The following is a 24614-nucleotide window of genomic DNA, read 5'->3' on the forward strand; positions in this document are numbered from 1 at the left end:
ACTGTAAATAAAAGTATTTTGATGTCAAACTTTTTTTCCAAGAAAAGATTGCAATATTTTCTGAAATAATGACAATGGATACCTGTTTCTTAAAAAAAAAAAAATTTAAAGAATTGAATTTCACTACTAAATACAGATCAAATGAAATTAAATTCTTGCAGAATTTTTTCTTAAGTAACAATTATCCAATGCCATTATTTCAAAAAATATTGAAATAATTCTTGGAAAATCAGTTCTCCAGGAAAATATCCTTAGTTACAGTTTCTAAAGATGTTCACAACATTAAATTTCCATTTTATGGACATCTGAGTTATAATACTGTATTAGGAAGCAATGATCAAAATTATATAGCTAGTTGCCCTCAAATTAATTTTTAACCCATTTCCTATTGATAGCCATTTCAGGTTTACAGATACTATTGCAGCCCTACTGTGCTTAAATGTATTGCATCAGAACACTTGTTCTAATCATAATACTAGGTATGTAGGAAGCATTTTCCAGGATTATTGTATAAGAGCGTAACACCTTTGGCCAAACCACCTCACTCAGCTGTCAGAAATCATTCTGAATCTCATACTCACACACTTGATTTCAAATGATTTTAAAATTGTAGCTAAAGTTCATAACATTTTGGATTTAAGAAATTAGGAGAGCTTACACATAAAACAATTTAAACCTGGGCTAAATGATAATGATTCTGCGATTAACTTATTACTCTGAAATATTGCAATTTACATTTCTCTGGCAAGTAAATTTTTCTTGTTATATTCAATGTTTTTATTTGTTGTTGTAATCTCCTAATTCATGCAAAACATATTATCTTGCATGTTTGTTTCCCTATTTTTTTTTTTTTAAATTGCATGTTTGGTAATGTGTCGTTGAATCTTTTATATGTGGTTGTTCAATATTATGCCATATTCTTGTAGTTTATGATTCCTGAAAATGGTTATGGATATGTCAGTGAAACATTGAATTATCCTAAAATAAATATTTTATGAAGATGTTCTTAGTCTTTCCCACCTGTCAAGATTAAATACATATATACACGTTAACCTTGTGTATACTGTACTATTCACAGGCCTTCTAACTGCAAACAAAATTCAACAGCAATAAAGTTTTATAGGAACTAACACGAGGTAGAAATTCTGTCAAAATGGAGTCCTTAGTCAAAATATACAACATTGACATGAGAGCACACATTGTGAACCCTGTTCAGCCATACACACTGCTCACTCTCAGCCTACAGCTTGAAACTAATTTTGCTAACTTATGACAAACATCTAATCACTCTTAGATACAGTAACTTATGAAGAAATATTTTTGAAATGCTGCATTTTGTACATAACAATGATAGTGGAATTCCAAAGCAAAATTTCACATTTACACAAGCAAGGGAAAAAAGAAAGTTGTTGGATAGTTTTTTCTCATTAAACAAAACAGATGCAATACTACTTCTATACAAAAAATTAAAATATAGAGTAATTTGGCAGAATCTCTCTCACGTAAGTACACAACAGCATTACTTGTATCATACATCTTCTCTGAGAACCTCTAAGTCCTTGAGAATATTTATAAAGCATTATTATTAATTATTATTTTGAATTTACCTGTACTAAACATTTCCCTTTATTGAGAATATATATACTGTAGTTTATTATTTTATATATACGTTAAGTTACGTCTTGTTCATTAACATTAAACAAGGAATATCCTTGAGCATGGTTTCCTTAAATTCCTCAGAGTCATCTGAGATTTGTAAAGGACAGTATTTGTATGTCTATATATATTATAAATTGCATTACTTCATAATCTATTTATATGCAGTACTTTAATGGTGGCGACTATGGCTTCTCAGGCACTGAAACATTGCCTGCGGGTCAAACGGATAAATCCCTAACTTCCTAAATTTACTATGAACCTTTGCTGGTGTTGACTGAGCAGTGAGACAACCAATTATGAATGGAGCAAAGTTCTCCTCTAAAAGAGGTTTAGAATTGTTTCTTATGCTCCACTCACTCAAAGCTCTTCCCCAACTGGTACGGAAGTAGTCTGCCACAATCCACTCACCAGGACTTAATATCGGGGACATCATTCTGGGAACGGGGATCAACTGTATTCCCTGAGCCATGAAGCTCTCACTCATCCTTGATAATGGGATGTTAGACACGTATTCACTTGTGAAGAGTGCCACGGGAAAGTGGACATGCCTCTTGTTGAGCCAAGGTACAAACACATCACTTAGAAATTCAGATATGCAATCACTATAGAGCCACCCATTCATTGATGAGCCTAATACCCATTCCTTTCCTCCTTCAGTATTTCTAAGAGATGTCAACAATTTTTCAGGTATTACCATCCTAGGAAAGATTATCATTCCAGGTCCAATCTGGCCATTTGCACACAATATGAACAACACTGTCACTGTGTCCTTTTCATTGGAGCAATTAACTTTCCCAGGAAACATTCTGTGGTATTTAATTTCTCTAGTTTGTTTGTCCAGGAAGAAATTAAGCTCCTGCATATAAAACACTCTACGTGGAGTCACTCCATGGAACTTGATCATGTCTATTTTTAATTTTGTGAGCCACTGTCGTGTTTCATGATCTGTAGGTAATCGCAAAGTTCTGTCCTCATTTGTATTAGGAAATCGGTGTACGTGAGCTCTACGAAAATCTTGATACCACTTCTCAGCTTCTGATTTACAGCAAAAAGGTTTGTGTGTGCCACGGGCCTGGAATAGCTGTTTGACAGTCTGGATTACGTTATTGAGTGAAGTTGGAAGTCCAATATCAATGAGTTGTAAGACCAGCGCCTCAACCACAGCCATCACTTCCGGGATCCCTGTTAATGCACAAATAAATACATGAATATTGCTAATATCTGGCTAGACAAAGTCTTCATACACCAAAAATAACTGAAATACAGAACAATTTTTAACAAAGAATTTACCATAAAAATTAATAACTAATATATATGTATAAATGTCAAGAGAGAATTAATCCTTAACTCAGTGTCGAGAAATATTCAAAAAAAAAAAAAAAAAAAAAATTCTTACCAAAATCTCAAGAATAATTTTGTGAGTGTTATAAGACAAAAAAAAAAATGCAATCAATACTTACCAAGATATAGAGGCATGAAGATGACAGTGAATCACTTACGGCAATATCTGTGATTGCCGCTCACTCGGTAATATTATATTTACTTTTATTCTACTTTTTGCTTTTAGTTTTGAATACAGTAGACTGTCATTTAACACGAGATTATTTGGCACGATTTGGTTATAGCACAATTGAAAAACTGCAGCACAATTTTATACAACAATTTGTAAAATTAACTTCACATGGTTCTATTTGCCCTACAAGCTAGCTGTGTTTGTGAATTGTGTTTTGATCTTTAATTACCATATCTTGTATCTGCCAAGCAATCATGGCACCCAGTAGGCATACCAGTGTTGCTGAAAGTGACAAGAAAAGGTACAGTAGGGCCCCACTTATTCGGCAGGTTAGGTTCCAGGCTACTGCTGGAAAGCAGAACTCCATTTTTTCTATTTATAAATGCATATAAATGCCAGATAACAAGTTTACACTAACATATATTAAGTTAGCAATAGAACTAGGCATTAACCTGTAAACTGTCCAAATGTATATACACTTTTTTTCAACTTTTGAAAATATGTAAAAAAAATAGATCTTCTTTTTGTTTTTTTACATTTGAAACTGTGTAAAAAAAACTTTGATCTACTTTTTTTTTGTTATATTTGAAAATATGTAAAAAAAACGTAGATCTACTTTTGGAGCACTACACATGTGAACGTAGATCTGCTTGGACCGTTCACAGGTTAAAAAGTAAAATACACACACAGTACACTCATTATTTACCTCAAAATATTTGTAGTCTTAATGTAGGGCAAAAGGTGCGCATTATTTACTCTAAGTTAGGTGTGGTAGCTCTCCTGGCCACCCCACCCACACATACTATACAATGATGCTTAAAGCTCCCTAGAGTGATAAAATGCATATACAATACACATATTACTTACCTTTAAATATTTATAGTCTTAACCTTTTCAGGGTCCAAGGCCAAAATCTGAAGTGGTGCCCCAGTGTCCAAGAATTGTCAAAAAAAAATTTGTTATTTTTTCTTATGAAATGGTAGAGAATCTTTTTCTGAAGGTAATAAAACAAAAATTACGAAATTTGATGGAAAATTGACGAAATTATGCTCTCGCGAATTTTGATGTGTCGGCGATATTTACGAATCGGCGATTTTGCCGAATTTGACTCCCATTTTATGCCAATTACATTATTCCAGTCGACCAAATTCTTAGCTATTTCACTAGTATTCTATTCTATTGATTGAGCACAAGAAATTGCCAAGTCAACTGTTTCAACTACAAAATAAAGTGATCGGAAATTGGTAATTTGGCCAATTTAACACAAAGTTCAAAATATTCCAATTTCAAAATAGGGTCCAGAATAAACAATGTAGGTATTCCTGGCACTAAACTAACATTTCCTCTGTTCATTAGTTACGTTTTGAGGCTTTACAAATAAATTCCATTTTAACTTTTTATTCACATAATGAATTTTTATTCACACCAAAAAATAAAGATTTACTGTTATGCAATACTGTAATAATTGTATAAATGTCATCACGACATTTGTGAATGTATATTAGACCCACCAGCTGGCGTGTATTAGACGTGTGAGGTCGTTTGTTTACTCTTGAACATCGGCAAAAATTTAACATTTCCGCTACTTTGAGCTCAGCTTCAAGCTATTTCCAGTGCTAAAACCAATCAAAATCATCTTTATTTCTCTAATATGTCTTCCATTCTATCAAATGAGACCAAGAAATCGCAAATACAACTATAAAAAAAACATACGAAAAAACACTGCAAATTCGATTTTAATCGAAAACCATGGTCTCAGTTTTTTTCTCTCATTATACACAGTGTGCTGCAGGATTTGTTTTATGTGGTGCACACATACCACATAGATGTATTCTCTCATATCTAGGCCCAAATTTACCACTCACAGTTTATCAGAGTGAGCTGAGCTCATGGCGTAGATCTACGGTTTGGACCCTGAACGTAAAGCCATAGATCTACGGTACGGACCCTGAAACGGTTAATGTAGGGTGAGAGCTGAAAAGTATTTATTTGTAGAAAGTCGTGTGGGAGGTATGGCATCCTGCCTGGCCACTTATACCTACTAGGACATTAAGCTCCCTAGAGCGATAAAATGCATATACAGGTCTCCCTCAACATTCGCGTTTTCAACTTTCGCGGGCTTCACACATTCGCGAATTTCCAATCGCCAAATTCCCAGCTGCCAAATCATATTTAAGTTTACCGCCACGAATCCTTACTACCCTCCCTCCGACCCCTGCAACTGGCAGCCAGCCCTCCCACCACTGTGTGGTGAGTGTTTTGCTTGTTCATTATTTGCTATTAAACTACAGTATAAATAATGTAAACCCATCCATGACTGCATATTAGAATGGCTATTCGGACAGGTATTGGAAGGTGACATCATGTGTTTACTCTTGAACACAGCAAAGAATCAAACATTTCTGCTACTGCTAATAATAATAATAATATTAATATAATAATAATAATAATAATAATAATAATAATAATAATAATAATAATAATGATTGCTGATGTTATGAATGAAAAGAAGTTGGATGTCCTGGCCCTAAGCAAAACAAAGCTGAAGGGGGTAGGGGAGTTTCGGTGGGGGGAAATAAATGGGATTAAATCTGGAGTATCTGAGAGAGTTAGAGCAAAGAAAGGGGTAGCAGTAATGTTGAAAGATCAGTTATGGAAGGAGAAAAGAGAATTTGAATGTGTAAATTCAAGAATTATGTGGATTAAAGTAAAGGTTGGATGCGAAAAGTGGGTCATAATAAGCGTGTATGCACTTGGAGAAGAGAGGAATGCAGAGGAGAGAGAGAGATTTTGGGAGATGTTAAGTGAATGTATAGGAGCCTTTGAACCAAGTGAGAGAGTAATTGTGGTAGGGGACCTGAATGCTAAAGTAGGAGAAACTTTTAGAGAGGGTGTGGTAGGTAAGTTTGGGGTGCCAGGTGTAAATGATAATGGGAGCCCTTTGATTGAACTTTGTATAGAAAGGGGTTTAGTTATAGGTAATACATATTTTAAGAAAAAGAGGATAAATAAGTATACAAGATATGATGTAGGGCGAAATGACAGTAGTTTGTTGGATTATGTATTGGTAGATAAAAGACTGTTGAGTAGACTTCAGGATGTACATGTTTATAGAGGGGCCACAGATATATCAGATCACTTTCTAGTTGTAGCTACACTGAGAGTAAAAGGTAGATGGGATACAAGGAGAATAGAAGCATCAGGTAATAGAGAGGTGAAGGTTTATAAACTAAAAGAGGAGGCAGTTAGTGTAAGATATAAACAGCTATTGGAGGATAGATGGGCTAATGAGAGCATAGGCAATGGGGTCGAAGAGGTATGGGGTAGGTTTAAAAATGTAGTGTTAGAGTGTTCAGCAGAAGTTTGTGGTTAGAGGAAAGTGGGTGCAGGAGGGAAGAGGAGCGATTGGTGGAATGATGATGTAAAGAGAGTAGTAAGGGAGAAAAAGTTAGCATATGAGAAGTTTTTACAAAGTAGAAGTGATGCAAGGAGGGAAGAGTATATGGAGAAAAAGAGAGAGGTTAAGAGAGTGGTGAAGCAATGTAAAAAGAGAGCAAATGAGAGAGTGGGTGAGATGTTATCAACAAATTTTGTGAAAATAAGAAAAAGTTTTGGAGTGAGATTAACAAGTTAAGGAAGCCTTTAACCCTTTGAGGGTTTTCGGTCGTACTAGTACGTCTTACGCGTAGGGGTTTTTGACGTACTAGTACGCATAAATTCTAGCGGCCGTCAAATCTCGCGGGAAAAGGCTGGTAGGCCTAGGTGTGAGAGAATGGGTCTGCGTGGTCGGTGTGCGCGGTAGAAAAAAAATCTGGGACCCAGTGGTGCATTGTGGGAATGCCCTCTTAGTAAACAATGTCCACCATGCCTCGCGGTAAGAAGCTCCTCACTCCTCGGCGAATTGGGACACTTTTGTTCCCCAGTGACAGTTCTAATAGTGATGGAAGTGCCAGTGAAGATGAGTTTCGTGGTTTTAGTGAGGTTTTGACCGAAACTAATGACCATAATATCGGTAATAGTGAGGAAAACCCAGACGACCCTCAGCCTTCCACCTCTGGTGCTGGGCCCTCTTGTTCACGTTCAGTTGTTCCAGAACCCAAGAGGAAACTTCTATTTTCCCAAATCCCAGACTCAGATGAGAGCATGGGTGATGATAGTGATAGTGAATATGAACTACAAGCTCTTCAAACTAGTTCCAGTAGTGATAGTGAAGTGCAATATTCCCCAGTGAAGCGTCAGTATATACGACGATATATGCGCTCTGGTAGTGTGCCATATGCTATTCCAAGGGGAAGGAGTGTATCTCGGAGTACATCCCGTGGCTGTACAACAGGAACAGACAGTGAAAATGACGAAGATACTGTTGCAATTGGGATGGAAAATGTGCGTGGTGGTAGTGGTGCCGGCGGTGAGGCACCAGCAGTGGGCCATGCTGCCACCCACGCTGCCACCCACGCCGCTGCCTCAGCTGATCTAGAACAAAGGCCACCATCCCCCACTCCACCCACCACACCAGCCTCCACAACCACAACCTCCACAACCACAACCTCCACAACCACAACCACCTGTCATTGTCCAGTACCCACCAGCAGACCGCACCTGGGATTGGCAGGAAGCTGTCAATTTTGTTCCAAATCCCCACCAGTTTGATGGCAGCCAAAGTGGAATACGGCCATCTTGTACACTTGGGAACAATGCCACTGAACTGGAATGTTTCGAGTTATTCTTTGACGAACCACTGATGAAAAGTATTGTCATGGAAAGCAACACATACTACGAGTACACCATGGCAAACACATTACTTTCACCAAAATCACGTCTACACCAATGGAAGGAGGCAACTGTGGCTGAGATGTATCTTTTCTTTGCCACAATAATGCTTATGCCACATGTGTATAAGCACAAAGTGAAATCATACTGGTCAACAGACCCCCTGATTGCAACACCAGGTTTCAGTGATATAATGCCAGTGAATCGATTTGTGCTAATGTTACGTATGCTTCACTTCTCAGATAAAACCAGGCCTGACAGAACTGACAGGTTATATAAGATTAGGAATGTGTTTGTGTATCTGAAACAGAAATTCAGTACGCATTTTTATCCCTTCAGGAAGCTTGTAATTGACGAGTCTTTGATTCTGTTCAAAGGAAGACTCTCTTTCAAGCAGTACATACCAAGCAAGAGGAAACGCTTTGGTATAAAGTTGTTTGTGCTTTGTGATTGTTACAGTGGTCTGGTATTGGATATTATTGTGTACACTGGAAGTTATACATTGCAAAATACCAGGAAGTTATTGGGCATCTCAGGTGATGTGGTTCGAACAATGATAGAACCATACCTTGGTAAGGGGCATATATTATATACAGATAACTGGTACACAAGCCCCTCACTCAGTGATTTTTTGCGAGTGAACATGACAGATGTGTGTGGCACAGTGCGTGCAAATCGAAAACATATGCCCAGGTTTGACGCTGGCACTCGTAGAGGTGAGGTGCAGGCGTTTGCTGCCAATGACATCATGGCATTTCGGTGGCATGACAAACGAGATGTCACACTGTTGTCATCAATTCACCCTAATGAAATGGCAGACAGTGGCAGGCAGCATAGAGAGAGAAATGAACCCATTCTAAAACCTGCAGCTGTGATTGATTACACCTTCAACATGCGTTCAGTGGACAAATGTGACATGCAGATTGGGTTTGCTGATTGTGTTCGCAAGAGTTATAAGTGGTACATCAAACTGTTTTTCCATCTTCTGGACATTTCCATGCTCAATGCTTATAATATGTATAAGATGAGCACCAGAAACAAACCACAGTACGGCGAATTCTGTTTGTCTGTCATCAGACAAATAGTATTCAAGTACCAAGGAACAGCACCTGCAATTGACCGCCCACCAAATTATCAACAACTACCTGCTCGTCTGAAGCATGGTGATCACTTCCTGGTAAAACTGCCTGCTACTGCTTTGAAGAAAAAGGCTCAGAAGAGGTGTTACGTCTGTTCACATACAAAAAAACGCCCACAACAACGCAGAGACACTCGTTTTATGTGTGAGGAGTGCAAAACTCCACTGTGCATGACACCATGTTTCAAAGAGTTCCACAGGCTGCAGAACTTCTAGAAACATTCCCTGTGACTGTATATGTGTATATAAAATATAGAAAAATAGTAATAAACAACATTTCATATTGTTTGTTTGTGTAAATATTTTCTGTAAACAAAATAATGACAACAGTGTTTACGCCCTTATTGTGTAGTATTGAAAAAGAAATAACTTACAAAATACTGATCATGTTGGCCTCAGAGGCCATAAAAGTTACTCAGAAAAAGAAAAATTGAAAAATAATTGAAAATAGTACATAAAAAAGTAAATAGAAAAATACCGGGTGACGGCAGTCGGCGATGTTACCATATGTTGTTCAATTTTGGCAAATTTCACACCTCCATATCTCGGTAAGTATTGACGTTAAAATTTTTTTGTTTAGCCTATAATGTTTAGAAAAAAATACTCTATTTTTTCATAAGAAAAAATAATTTTTTTTTTTTTTGAAATTTGGCCGACCCTGAGAACGAGTTTCGGAGAGGGCCTGTCGACCCTCAAAGGGTTAAAACCCGAACAAGTGTTTAATTGTGACGAAACAGGCCTGTTTTGGAAGAAAATGCCAAACAGGACCTACATTACTCAGGAGGAAAAGGCACGCCCAGGACATAAGCCTATGAAAGACAGGCTGACATTAATGTTGTAGTAATGCTAGTGGTGATTGCAAAGTGAAGCCTCTACTCGTGTATCACTCTGAACTCCCAGAGTGTTCAGGAAAAACAATGTCGTCAAGGCTAATTTGTGTGTGATGTGGAGGACAAACAGTAAGGCATGTGTCACTAGGGAATTTTTCTATGACTGGTTTTACCATTTGTTTGGCCCCACTGTGGAAAATTACATACTGGAAAATAAGTTGGAGCTTAAGTGCCTCTTGGTATTAGACAATGCTCCTGGTCATCCTTCAGACTTGCAAGAGCAAATTGCAGGGGAGTTGAGCTTCATTAAGGTGAAGTTTTTGCCTCCTTATACTACTACTCTCCTCCAGCCCATGGACCAGCAGGTCATTTCACACTTAAAAAAACTGTACACCAAAGCAGTGTTTTAAAAGTGCTTTGAAGTGACCTCAGACACTGAATTGACCCTAAGAGAGTTTTGGAAAGATCACTTCAGCATCCTCAGCTGAATAAACCTTATAGGTAAGGCTTGGGAGGGAGTGACTTGCAGCACTTTGAACTCTTGCTTAAAGAAAATTGTGGCCAAAATGTGTACAAGAGGGATTTTGAAGGGTTTGGGGCTAACCCTGAGGAGCCTATGCCAGTTGCGGAATCTTTTGTGGCATTGGGGAAGTCCATGGGGCTGGAGGTTAGTGGGGAGGATGTGGAAGAGTTGAAGAACGACGATGAAGAACTAACCACTGCAGAGCTGCAAGAGCTTCATGTGCAACAGCAACAGATCCAAAGCTCAGGAATGTGCTTCAGAGAGGAGGAAGAGAGAAGAGGAAGTTGCCTTCGTCAAAGATTAAGGAAATATGTACAATGTTTACAAAGGTGCAAGCATTTATGGATGAATTTTATCCTGTCACAGCTGTTGCAAGCCATATTGGCAACATGTACAATGACACTCTTGTGTCCTATTTTAGGGAAATCCTAAGGGCACGTGAGAAACAGAGCTCTCTGGACAGATTTTTGGTGAGACAGGGGTCCAGTGACTCTCAAGCTGGTCCTAGTGGCATTAAAAAACCAAGAAGGGAGGTAACCTCAGAAAATGACTTGTTACCTGAAGTCTTTATGGAAGGGGATTCCCCTTCCAAACAATAGGAAACTTGAATCTCCCCTGCTGCTGGCACATCACTCAACAACAACTTCACAATAAAGATAAGTGGCATTTAATTATTGTTTATTTTTCATGTACCATTTGTTGCTGTGTAGGGAAATGTATATTTCATGTAAAAAAAAATTATTTTGTTTAATAACTTTGGGTGTCCGGAACGGATTAATTAACCGAGGGTCCACTGTATAATAGAAAATTTTAGAAAGGACTAATTTTAAATGAGTTCTTGCTAATTAACCAGTTTTACCTATTTGGCATGACATATATACACAGCCTCTCCTCACTTACCGACGTACTCATTTACTGACAACTTGGAGTTACGATGGGCTCTCTGACGAGTTGGTATTGTATGCCGTGCGAGAACTTGGGTCATGGAAATGGGAAGCGCGGCGTCTTAGCTTCAAGCATCTCAATCTCCTTCCTACAGCCACTCAGTGCACTAGCTTTGTCTCCAAGACCACATATTTGTACAAGTTTGTACTTTATTGTGTACCCCATAGTAAAAGATAGTCAGAAGTGCAGCAGCACTTGGAAGAGGAAAAACAAGAGGAAAATGGAAGAAGTACAAAAGAAGTTCACAGTAAAGGGGTTAAGTGGTGTGTTCATCTATGTGTTTACATTCTCTGTCTCTCTCTCATGGCAGCTTAAGAAATGATTAAACTCAGTGAACATGTTGATGGTAATAATAATCACAATAATTAATAATAATAATCACTCTGGAGCACTTTAAATGTCATACGTATTTCATATAGGTTTGGTACCTGGCATTTAAAGCACTCCAGAGTAATTGTTATTATTTATTATTATTATTACCATCGAAATGTTATATCAGTGCCAGGAATGCCTGCACTGTTTATTCTGAACCCTATTTTGAAATTGGAATACAGTGGACCCCCGCTTTACGATCAGCTCCCAATGCGACCAATTATGTAAGTGTATTTATGTAAGTGCGTTTGTACGTGTATGTTTGGGGGTCTGAAATGGACTAATCTAATTCACAATATTCCTTATGGGAACAAATTCGTTCAGTAATGGCACCTGAACATATTTCTGGAATGAAATAATATCGTAAGGCGGGGGTCCACTGTATTTTGAACTTTGTGTGAAATTGGCCAAATTACCAATAACTGATCACTTTATTGGATAGTTGAAATAGATGACTGGGCAGTTTCTTTTGCTCAATCAATAAAATAAAAGTAAAACTAGCAAAACAGCTAAGAATTTGGTCAATTGGAATAATGTACGCAATTTGCCTAAAATAGGAGAAAAAGTGGGCAAAATCGCCAATGTGTAAATATCACTGACGCAGGAAAATTTGCAATAGCGTAATTTCATCAATTTTCCATCAAATTTCACACTTCTTGTTTTATTACCTTCAGAAAAATATTCTCTACCATTTCATAAGAAAAAATATATTTTTTTTTAATATTCTTGGACCACGTGGATAAGTACAACAGGATCCACAAGTCTATAAGGGAATGAATCTGGCAAGTTGAAAGGTAGAACCAGGAGCTAAGGCTTAACCCCTACAACTACATATAGGCGAGGAGAATGGAGTTAATGAAGATGATCAAAAGAAAGAGAAAGGTAACTCCAATTCCTTGGATCAAGAAGCCTTCGAGAGAATAAAGGCAGCAGCCATGAAGGGCAACATCAAGCGTGTATCAACTTACGTGGCTCGTGGTGATGGTGTGGCTCAGGCTCCTCAGCACTTGACCCAAAATCTGAAACTAGATATACAATGTAATATCCTTGAAACAAATACAACAAATAATTCAATTTAATACAGGCAGGCCCTGCTTTACAGTGTTTTGCTAATGCAGTGGTTTTCAATGACAGGTCAGCCATCACTAATCTGGCAATCAGTAATCCGGTTCCATCAGTAACCTGACATAAATTTCGGCTAGCATAATTTCTGGGGTCACCACACCAACCTGCTGCTACTGTTTGGTGGTGCTACTTGCTACGTAAGTCATTCCAGTTTCTTTTTCTCCATTTATTGTTATAACCTCTTCGCTTTTAATCCTAGCCATGGTTCCAATGAATAAAAGAAATGCTTTTCGTTGTGTAAAGCACATACAACATACACTGTCCACAAAAATAAGGTGGCTTTGAAGCCACTGTCAGTCGCCATGACCTTAGCTCACTCAGATAAGCTGTGACCGGTAAATTTGGGCTTACATATGAGAGAACAGGTCTGTGTGGTAAGTGTGAACTATATAAAAAAATCCTGCAGTATGCCCTGCATAATGAAAAAAAACTGTAACTTTGTAGTGTATTTTCGTATGGGTTTCATGGTTGTATTCTCATTTTTTTGGTCTCATTTGATAGAATGGAAGATATATTACAGAAACAGATATGATTTTGATTGGTTTCACAATGGAAAGTACCTCGAAACCGAGCTCAAAGTAGCTGAAATGTTTGATTTTTGCCAATATTCAAGAGTAAACAAATGACATCACCGTCCAATACATGTCCAACTGGCAGGTCTAATACACAATCACAAATGGTTTGACATTATTTATACAATTATTACAACTATGCAGTAATCTGCATAACAGTAAATTTTCTATTTTTTGTGTGAATAAAAATCCAATATGGAAATCAAGCGTAATATAAGAGGGGACTGGAGACATGATTGATAAACAGAGAAAATTTTATTTTAAAGCCAGGAGTGTCTGCATTGTTTAGTCTGGACCTTATTTTGAAATTGGCATCTCTTGAAATTTGTGTGAAATTGGACAAATTACCGATTTCTGACCACTTTATTGGGTAATTTAAATGAGTAAATGGGTGGTTTCTTATACTCAATCGACAGAATAGAATACTAGCAAAATAGCTATGAGTTTGGTAGACTGGAACAATGGAATGGGCCAAAAATAGGGCATGAAGTGGGTGAAATCACTGATGCATAAATAAAGCTGTTAGCTTAAGTGTATTCTAACCTAACCACTCTATAATCTGGCAAAATCACTAATCTGGCACGCTACAGTTCCCGATGATGCCAGATTAGCGATGGTCAACCTGTGTACCCATTAGTCATTTATTTCAGCTTCATACAATAAATATTATTCACCACTCACTATAAGCTAAAGACAAAAATAAATTAAGTAATGTGTGTACTGTACATGCATTTTTTAAATCTAATTCTATTGCTCACTTAATATATGATAGTGTAAACATGTTATCAGGCTTTTATATGCATTTGAAAGTGAAAAAAGGCAGTTTCATTTTACAGCAATTTTAGCTTTAGAGCAGTAGTCTGGAACCTAACCTGCTGTATAACCAGGGCCCTCCTCCTGTATACATTTGCTTTCTTAACCCTTTCACTGTCTATCATTGAGGCCAGGGTCCCTGACAAAGCTCTATGACATGAGCTGAGCTCACTCAGATAAACTGTGAGTGGTAAATTTTGAGAATGGATTTGTACAGTGAGCATGCACAGTACAAAAAAAATCCTGTCCAACATGGTGCACGATGAGAAAACAAAACTGTGATCGTGTGTATGATTTAAAATAGTGACCTTGAGGTAATTTCTCCAATGGTTTTATCGACTGTTTCTTGTTATCATTTGATAGAATGGAAGATCTACTACTGAAATAGATGATCTTCTTTGGTATCAGGAGTGGAAGTAGCTTGAAATCAAGTTCAAAATAGCCGAAATATTAAACTTTTGCCCAATAGTCCAGAGGACGGGTAAGGGCCCCCTACAATCCCCAGTCTCTTATATGGGTTTGTAACAGGTCTGATTTAATTATTGGGATACTGTAAACTATGACCAATGTTTTTTTGTTCTATTTTCTTATCCGAGAAATAGAGAAAATTTTTTGTTTTTCTGCAAATAAGAATTAGAAATGGAAGGCAACTGTAATATCGGAGAGGCCTGGGGGCATGACTAATGATTAGAAGAAATGTTTTAGTGCCAAGAATGTCTATTGTTTATGGACTCTATTTTTAAACTGGTATTTTTTTAATTATGTAAAATTGGCCTAGTTACTGATTTCTGTGCCCTTTATAGGGTAGTTAAAATAGAAGAACAGGCTGTTTCTTGTACTCAGGCAGTTAAGAATTTGGTTGAAAGGAATAATGAAACTGGCTTAAAAATATGACTCAAAGTGTGCAAAAATCACTGATGTGTACATAGCACTGAGACCGCTAACTTAGCACCTGCATAATTCCCTAAGTTTTCCATCAAATTCTGTACTTTTGGTGGCATTACCTTCAGAAAAATATTCTCTACCAATTAATTTTTTTTTTTTTTTTTTTTTTTAAAGTGGACACTGAGAGCAATATTAATTTCAGGAGTCTGGACAGTAAAGAGAGTTAATGAGGTGCTTGTTAATTCAAACACAGTTAATAGAATCCTTTCTTCATTCTTATCACTAATCAGAATGGGAATAATAAGAAACCAGTTAGTTGGACTTGAGTCCTGGAAAGTAGAATGCATGCACTCTAACACAGGGGTGAGGATGTTGAGTGAATATTAACTCCCTTAACCCTTTCAGGGTCCAAGGCCAAAATCTGAAGTGGTGCTCCAGTGTCCAAGAAATTAAAAAAAAAAAATTCTTACAGAATTAGAGTATATTTTTGTGAAGGCAATAAGACAAAAAAAAAAATTCTGATCAGTGCCGAGAAGTTCACCCAAAATGACTGGGTGGCGGCAACATCGACGATTTCCACATACACGCATTATTTTATTTAACGTTTTTTGTAGTTTTTTTCTTTTCGTTTCTAATTTTTTTCTTTTCCTACTAACATTTGGGGCCTGAGAGACCAATACTGTATATAATGTATATATATAAACTCACTGTATTGAACACAATAACCACACTAAAGTTATTATCATATTATTGTTTACCACTTTTGTTTATTACAATAAACATGCACAAATCTTGTATACAGTGGAACCTCAAAAATCGAACTTAATCCGTTCCAGGAGCTAGTTCTAAATTTGAAAAGTCTGAAATTCGAAGCAATATTTCCCATAAGAAATAATGGAAATACAATTAATCCGTTCAAGAAACCCAAAAATATTCACACAAAAAATACATTTTATAGAGATTAATTACAGTTTTACATACAACAAATACTATAGTTTTTAATTATGTATAGTAATACATATAAAATAACATTTTTACTTACCTTTATTGAAGATTGGTGATGACATCTGGGAGAGAGGGAGTTGGGGTTAGTGTTTGGAAGGAGAATCCCCCTCCATGAGGACTTCAGGTAAACCCCTCTCTGGGGTTACTTCCCTTCTCTGTCTTTTAATGCCACTAGGACCAGCTTGAGAGTCACTGGACACCTGTCTCACAAAATAACTGTCCACAGTCTTCTGTTTCTGGCGCTTCTTTAACATTTCCCTAAAATGGGACATGGTTCTGTCACTGAACTTGTTGCAAAGATGGCTTGTTTCAGCTTGCTAAGGGTGGTACTTCTGCACAAACATTTGGACATCATTCCACTTGGCACAAATCTCCTTAATCTTTGAAGAAGCCACCTCATCCACTCCCTATATTAACACCTTTCGCAACATCAGCTTCCTTGATTTGTTCTTTCTTTGACAGGATAGAACCAATGGTCGACTTGTTTTTCCCATACATCCTGGCACGTTCAACAAGTCTCACACCACTCTCATACTTCTGTATTGTTTCCTTCTTCACATCTATGGTGTTTCTCACTTTCTTTACCACAGGGGTACCACTAGCAAGTTTCTTTGGGCCCATGGCAGCTTATTTCAGTCCCACAAGCACTAAACACAACGAAATAATCGTAAAATGCGTGAATGAGAGCGCAGGTTAGTGTTCACTCAAGCATAAACAAAGCTAGACTGCTCACGGCGCCTACACGGGCGGGAGACAGGTCCCATACCCGGCGGTCCGAAAATAGGGGCGCATTCGATAATAGGGACACAGCTTGTCCAAAAAAATGGTCCTATTTTCGAAACGTTCGGTATGTGATACTTTCAATTTTTGAGGTTCCACTGTAATACTAATGTTCTATCATATATTTACATATTTACAATCACTGGACATGGTTTTAGAACTGCTAGAGCTTGTGGAAGTCCTTGAAACAAGGCACCATGCACAGAGGTACCTTACATTCCTCGCACATAAACTGAGTGTCTTTGCGTCTTTTTTGCCATCATTTTGTTTGTGCACAGACAATGCATCTCTTCTGAGCAAATTTCTTCTGAGTTGAAGGAAGCTGTATTATGAAATGATCACCTTCCCTCCTCAAACGCTTGGGTATATTCTGAGGAATTCGAGGACCTTGTTGTATAGCAGGTGTTGTTACCTGGTACTTCATAATGAGTTGTCTGACAACAGACAAACAAAATTCACTATACGGTGGTCTGTTGCCAGTCTTTATTTGGTACATATTATATGCATTGAGCATTGAAATGTCCATGAGATGGAAGAAAAGTTTCATGTACCACTTGTAACTCTTACGAACACAATCAACAAAGCCAATCTGCATGTCACATTTGTCAACCAAGCACATGTTCTATGTATAATCAATCACTGTCACTGGTTTTTGAACATGTTCATTAGTCACTCAATCAACTTTGCCACTGTCTTGCATTTCGTTACAGTGAATGATTGTCAACAATGTGACATCTCGTTTGTCATGCCACTGTAATGCCATGATGTCACTGGCAGTAAACACCTGCACGTCATCACCACGAGCACCTGCGTTGAACCTGGGTATATGTTTACGATTAGAACACACTGTGCCACACACATCTGTCTTGTTCACTCCCAAGAAATCACTGAGTAAAGGGCTTGTGTACCAGTTATTGGTATATAATGTATGCCCCTTACCAAGATAAGGTGCCATTATGCTTCTCACTACATCACCTGAGATACCCGATAACATCCTGGTATCTTTCAATGTTTTACATCCAGTGTATACAATAATATCCAATACCAGGCCACTGTCACAGTCACAGAGTACAAACAGTTTTATACCAAAGCGTTTCCTCTTGCTCGGTATATACTGCTTGAATGACAGCCTACCTTTGAACAAAATCAAAGACTCATCAATTACAAGATTCTTGAATGGATAAAAGTATATGTTGAACTTTTGTTTGAGATACATAAAAACATTTCTAATCTTGTATAATCTGTCACTTCTGTCAGGCCTGGTTTTGTCAGAGAAGTGCAACATACGTAACAGTTAAACCTGTTCACTGGGATGATTTCACTGAAGACCAGGGTAGAAATTAGCCGATCTGTGAACCAGTATGCTTTTATATTATGCTTACAGACATGAGGCATAAGCATTATTGTTGCAAAAAGCAAATACATTTCTGCAACAGTCGTCTCTTTCCACCGGTGTAGTCTTGACTGTGGTGATATGATCGTATTTGCCATGGTGTACTCAACATACTTGTTACTTTCCCTGACAATAGTTTCCATCAAGGGCTGGTCAAAGAATATTTCAAAAAATTCCAGTTCATTGGCCGCGGTTCCAAGGGGACAAGTAGGTAGAATTCCACTTTGAGAGTCATCAAAGTGGTGGGGCTTGGGAACAAAATTGGAATTTTGCTGCCAATCCCAGATATGGTTTGCTGGTGGATACTGAACATCATAGGCTGGTTGTGCGGGTAGTTGTGGTTGTGGTGGGCTGGTGGCTGACGCTCTGCTTTGTCCTTGAACTGAGGAGTCAGCAGCGTAGGGTCCCAGCCTGGGCTGGTGAGTCACGCATGGCCGTGGCACTACCATCACCACTACCACCATCTACTGATGCCTGTGGTCTATCCGTGCCAAGTGTAGCCACATCTTCCTCACTTTCACTGTCTATTCCTGGTGTAGGACCACGGGATGTACTCCGTCCCCTGGGCACTGCATAGGGTACACTACCCGAGCACATGCGGCGGCGTACATACCGACGCTTCACTGGTGAATATGATTCCTCACTATCACTACTCGAATGATCGTCAAGAGCAATAAAATCACAATCCACGTCATTATCATCATTACTGAAGTCAGAGGCCTGGCCATGCGAAAATAATAGTTTTCTCTTGCGATGAGGTACAACTAACCACTGACCGTGACTGAGAAGTGCCCACACCAGAGGTAGAAGGTTGAGGATCGTCAGGGTTTTCTGCGCTATTATTGATATCCTGGTCATTCCTTTTGGTCACTAACTGATCAAAGCCAAAGAATTCGTCTTAATTTCCACTTCCATCAGTGTCAGAACTATCAGATAGGAAGAGGAGAGTCCCAGTTTTCCTTGGAGTGAGAGCTGCCTTGCGACGAGGCATGGTGAACAAAGGTAACTGAGCCGGAGTTCCCACAATGCTATGTGGGCGCCTAGAATTTTTGTTTATGGCGCACACCCACCACGCAGACCCATTCTCTCACATGTAGGCCTATGAGAGTTTTTGCGCTAAATTTGACGCCACTAGAATTTTGGCGTAGATCTACAGTTTGGACACTGAACGTGAAGCCGTAGATCTACAGGACGGACCCTGAAAGGGTTAACTGTCCAAATGTAGATCTACATTCTCTCATCCAGCACTCCAAATACTTAAAAAAAAAAAAATTTAAACAAATAAAGAGGACATTTTTTTCATGTAATAATCTAAAAAAAAAAAAAAAAAAAAAAAAAAAAAAAAAAAAAAATTTGAGTCAGTACTTACGGATACATAAGGCCACAAAGCTGGCGCTTGTCACTCACTTGACCAACACAAAGCACTGCCACTTGCAGAAGTGTTGCTGATATACCTTTTTTTTTCATTTTTTTTAATTTATATAATTTTTATGTTATAATAATTACAATTTGTAGTAGTTCTTGTGATTTCATAGCCAATCTTTGTTCTGGCACTAATATTAGGCACTGAAATAGTACTCAAATAGTCACAAACACAGTGACAGGTGAACATTTTCACCTACCTTAGTCACATACTATTTTCTAGAAATATATACGTACAATGTATTTATAGGTCCCAGCAATGTTTTGAATACACAGGGGTACGTATATATGAAACCCCTTGAAGCACTGTGTAAGACGAGTGTCACTCCACTGCTGACAGTGAAGCAGTGGAGTGACATTTGATAATCGTGCACTGCCTTGACTTTATTTGTTTTCAGTGTTACACATAAACATGTCTGTCTGTGTGTCTGTCCGTCCATCTGTCTAGCTCTCTGTTTATGTTAAACTGGAGAGAAAAAGACGCTCCCTCTACAGAAGACGACGAAGAGTCACTGAGCTCCTCAGGAGTGCTAGAATATCTGATACACGAAAGGAGGCGCTGACCAGGGAAGTGGAAACTATCGAACTTAAGCTAAATGACTCTTACAGGAACCAGGAGAGGCAGGAGGAGCTTAAAGCTATTAGTGAAATTGAAAGAAATTCAAAATATTTCTTTTCATATGCCAAAAACAAGGCAAATACCACATCTAGTATCGGGCCCTTACTCAGACAGGATGGGACTTACACAGATGACAACAAGGAAATGAGTGAAATATTGAAATCCCAGTACGACTCTGTGTTTAGTGAACCACTAATCGGTCTGAGGATCGACGACCCAAATGATTTCTTCATGAATGAGCCTCAAAACTCCATAAATGTATGCCAGATTTCCGACATTACCCTAACTCCGATAGATTTCGAAAAAGCCATTGACAACATGCCTATGCACTCAGCCCCGGGCCCAGACTCGTGGAACTCTGTTTTCATTAAGAACTGCAAGAAACCCCTCTCGCGTGCCCTAAGTACACTATGGAGGAGGAGCTTGGACATGGGTGAAATTCCACAGTCACTTAAAACAACGGATATAGCCCCACTCCATAAAGGTGGCAGCAAAGCATTAGCTAAGAACTATAGACCAATAGCTCTGACGTCCCACATCATAAAAATCTTTGAAAGAGTGCTAAGAAGCAGGATTGCAAATCACCTGGATTCCCAAAATCTGCACAATCCAGGGCAACATGGGTTCAGGGCAGGTCGCTCCTGCCTCTCACAACTACTGGATCACTATGACATGGCCTTGGATGCACTGGAAGAAAATCAGAATGCAGATGTAATATACACAGACTTTGCAAAAGCATTTGACAAATGCGATCATGGCGTAATAGCCCATAAAATACGTGCTAAAGGAATAACTGGGAAAGTGGGGAGATGGATCTTCAACTTCCTAACAAATCGAACACAAAGAGTAGTGGTCAACAGAGTTAAATCGGAGGCTGCCATAGTGAAGAGCTCTGTTCCACAAGGCACAGTACTCGCCCCCATCTTATTCCTTATCCTCATATCAGACATAAACAGAGATATACACCACAGCACCGTATCATCCTTTGCGGATGATACTAGGATCTGCATGAGGCTGTCATCTGCTGAGGACGCGGTTAACCTCCAAGAAGATATAAACAAAGTTTTCCAGTGGGCAACGGTAAACAATATGATGTTCAATGAGGACAAATTCCAACTACTCCGTTATGGAAAACTGGAGGAGATAATAACTAGAACAGAGTATACTACTGACTCCGGCCATACAATAGAGCGGAAAAATAATGTAAGGGACCTGGGAGTAGTAATGTCTGAGGATCTCACTTTCAAGGATCACAACAGTGCCACGATCGCACGTGCAAAGAAAATGATAGGATGGATAATGAGAACTTTCAAAACGAGAGATGCCAAGCCCATGATGATCCTTTTCAAATCACTTGTTCTCTCTAGGCTGGAATACTGCTGTACATTAACATCTCCATACAAAGCAGGTGAAATCGCAGATCTAGAGAGTGTACAGAGATCCTTTACTGCACGTATAAGTTCTGTCAAGCACCTTAACTACTGGGAACGCTTGGAAGCACTTGACTTGTACTCGTTGGAACGCAGGAGGGAGAGATATATCATAATCTACACTTGGAAAATCTTGGAAGGAATGGTCCCAAATCTGCACACAGAAATCACTCCCTACGAAAGTAAAAGACTGGGCAGGCGATGCAAAATGCCGCCAATAAAAAGTAGGGGCGCCATTGGTACACTAAGAGAAAACACCATAAGTGTCCGGGGCCCAAAACTGTTCAACAGCCTCCCATCAAGCATTAGGGGAATTGCCAATAAACCCCTGGCTGCCTTCAAGAGAGAGCTGGACAGATACCTAAAGTCAGTGCCGGATCAGCCGGGCTGTGGCTCGTACGTCGGACTGCGTGCGGCCAGCAGTAACAGCCTAGTTGATCAGGCCCTGATCCATCGGGAGGCCTGGTCATGGACCGGGCCGCGGGGGCGTTGATCCCCGGAATAACCTCCAGGTAACCAGGTACAGCCAGCCACCGGCCAGCCAGCCTGCCAAACATGTATTACACATTCCAGAATTGCTTCTCTTTACTTAGGGCATAGGCTATAGGACATTTTGGCAGGATGACACTACTAGTGGTACCAAAATTGAAAAGATGTTGCATATGGGTTATTATCGAGGTTTTTGACATTTCCTCGACCGCTTGTGGCCACATCCACCTCAAAGCCACTAAACTTGGGGTCAACATCACTTTCCTCTTAAAAGAAGATTGTTAATACAACATGACATTAGTGAATCCCTGGTGTTTGCCATGCTGTTTGCTCTAGCTGGCACTCAATTGAACTGGTGCTCCCACAAGGTACTAAGTGGTTCCAGATTTTTTTAACCCTTCGAGGGTCGGTCACATACAAGTACATCACTGCAGCCAGGGTCAGTCACATACTTGTATACATAAATTCTAGCACCTTCAAATCAAGCGGGAGAAAGCTGTTAGGCCTACATGCGATAGAATGGGTCTGCATGGTTAGTGTGCAAAGTAGGAAAAAATCTAGACACCCATACTGCATTGTGAGAGTAGTAATTCAGTGCACCTTTGTCACCAAGCCAAGCGGTAAAGAAGATCTCACTCTTCCTTAAACTGAGACTATTCTCTTCCCAAGTGATAGTTCTAACACAGATTGAAGAGTTACTGAAGATGGGGGAAGGTAGTGTGAATTTGTGTTAACAACATTGGCTGGGTGGCTGGAAAGGTGGCTGGTTGGGACGCTGGTCAGATGGCTGGCTGGCTGGTCAGGTGGTTGGCTGGCTGGTCAGGTGGTTGGCTGGCTGGTCAGGTGACTGGCTAGCTGGTCGGGTGGCTGGCTGGCTGTCTCACAGGTACATATAAATACAATTATACATAGTATAAATTACCTAGGATAATCCAAAAAATCCAGACTGGCAAATAATAGTATCAGGACTCAGATATGACGCACTGCGTAGCGTGTAATACGTATTGGTTCACTAATGGCTCTCTCTGAGACAGAGAGAGAGAGAAAGAGAGGCAAGCAGATAGACAGACAGACATGTTTGTGTAAAGTGAAAACAAATAAAGCGAAGGCAGTGTACCCTCATCAAATGTCACCACTGTTATTAGTGGAGTGATAAGATAAGACAAGTGACACATACCTCTTACACCATGCTTCAATTATTATTATTATTTTTATTATTATTATATTCTCCCATGTATCCTAGGTAATTTACACTATGTATAATTGTATTTATGTGTACCTGTGAGACAGAGACAGAGACAGAGCCAGCCAGCTATGTTGTTTACAAAACCCTACACTCCCTTCTCCACCAAAACATTGCTGGGACCTATAAATACTATGTATATATTTCTAGACAATAGTATGTGACTAAAATAGGTGAAAATGTTCACCTGTCAATGTCTGTGCAGTTATTGTGTAGTATACAACGAGTGTATATATCCAAAATATGGCTTATATTGGTCTCACAGGCCATAAAAGTTACTTGTAAAAATAAAATGTTAAAAAATAAAAGAAAAAAGTAGAAAAATAATAAATAAAATATTACCACGTGACTGGCAGTCAACGACGTTGCCATAAGCGGCTCACTTTCTGTCAACTATATGCCTCCATATCTCGGTAAGTATTGATTGCAGAAAATTTGTTTTGGCCTATAACACTCACAAAAATATGCTCTATCATTTCATAAGAAAATTTTTTTTTTTTTTTCAAAAAATTTTCGACCCTGAGAACAAGTTTGGGAGAGGGCCTGTCGACCCTCAAAGGGTTAATACTGCACACACCAAGTGTTAAGACCTATTCTATGCTGACCAGGCATCTCAGTCCATTCGTGCTAAATTTGGAGGCAGGAAAAATAAAATGTTGATCTACGTTTGGAGCGCTAGCGGTAACAACATAGATTTACGTTTGGACAGTTAAGGAGTTTAAATGGTATAAAATACCGACAGGTTGGTAAGTAAGGCACATGTGCAACAGTTAGGTATCACCTGATCTACACATCCTCTACCTGTTCTAAAGCCTCCTTGCTCATCTCCCATCCTGCTCTCTGTCTTACCTCTAATTCTTTCAATAATAACCCTACTATACAATTTACCTGGTATACTCAGTAAACTTATTCCCCTATAATTTTTACAATCTCTTTTGTCCTCCTTCCCTTTATATAAAGGAATTATATATGCTCTCTGCCAATCCCTAGGTACCTCCCCCTCTATCATACATTTATTGAACAAAAGTACCAACCACTCCAAAACTATATCCCCCCCCTGCTTTTAACATTTCTTTTATGATCCCATC

The 24614-nt window shown here is 38.9% G+C and overlaps 1 protein-coding gene across 3 annotated transcripts; it reads right to left on the minus strand.

The window, feature by feature from the left end:
* Window positions 1-774: 774 nt before the first annotated feature.
* On the minus strand, window positions 775-23401 carry LOC128684680 (uncharacterized). 3 transcript variants are annotated; one of them, XM_070081859.1, is made up of 3 exons: window positions 23206-23401; window positions 12719-12775; window positions 775-2841 (listed from the first exon to the last, which is right to left on the minus strand). In XM_070081859.1, the coding sequence occupies exon 3, from the start codon at window positions 2825-2827 to the stop codon at window positions 1829-1831; it is 999 nt and encodes a 332-aa protein (XP_069937960.1). In that variant the 5' UTR covers window positions 2828-2841; window positions 12719-12775; window positions 23206-23401; the 3' UTR covers window positions 775-1828. The 3 variants fall into 3 exon arrangements, with proteins under 3 accessions (XP_069937960.1, XP_069937959.1, XP_069937957.1); XM_070081858.1 differs by lacking the exon at window positions 23206-23401 and adding an exon at window positions 19983-20158; XM_070081856.1 differs by lacking the exon at window positions 23206-23401 and adding an exon at window positions 16188-16972.
* Window positions 23402-24614: the final 1213 nt, after the last annotated feature.

The sequence above is a fragment of the Cherax quadricarinatus genome, unplaced genomic scaffold (assembly GCF_038502225.1).
Source record: "Cherax quadricarinatus isolate ZL_2023a unplaced genomic scaffold, ASM3850222v1 Contig4659, whole genome shotgun sequence".
In the NCBI taxonomy this organism is placed as follows: Eukaryota; Metazoa; Arthropoda; class Malacostraca; order Decapoda; family Parastacidae; genus Cherax; species Cherax quadricarinatus.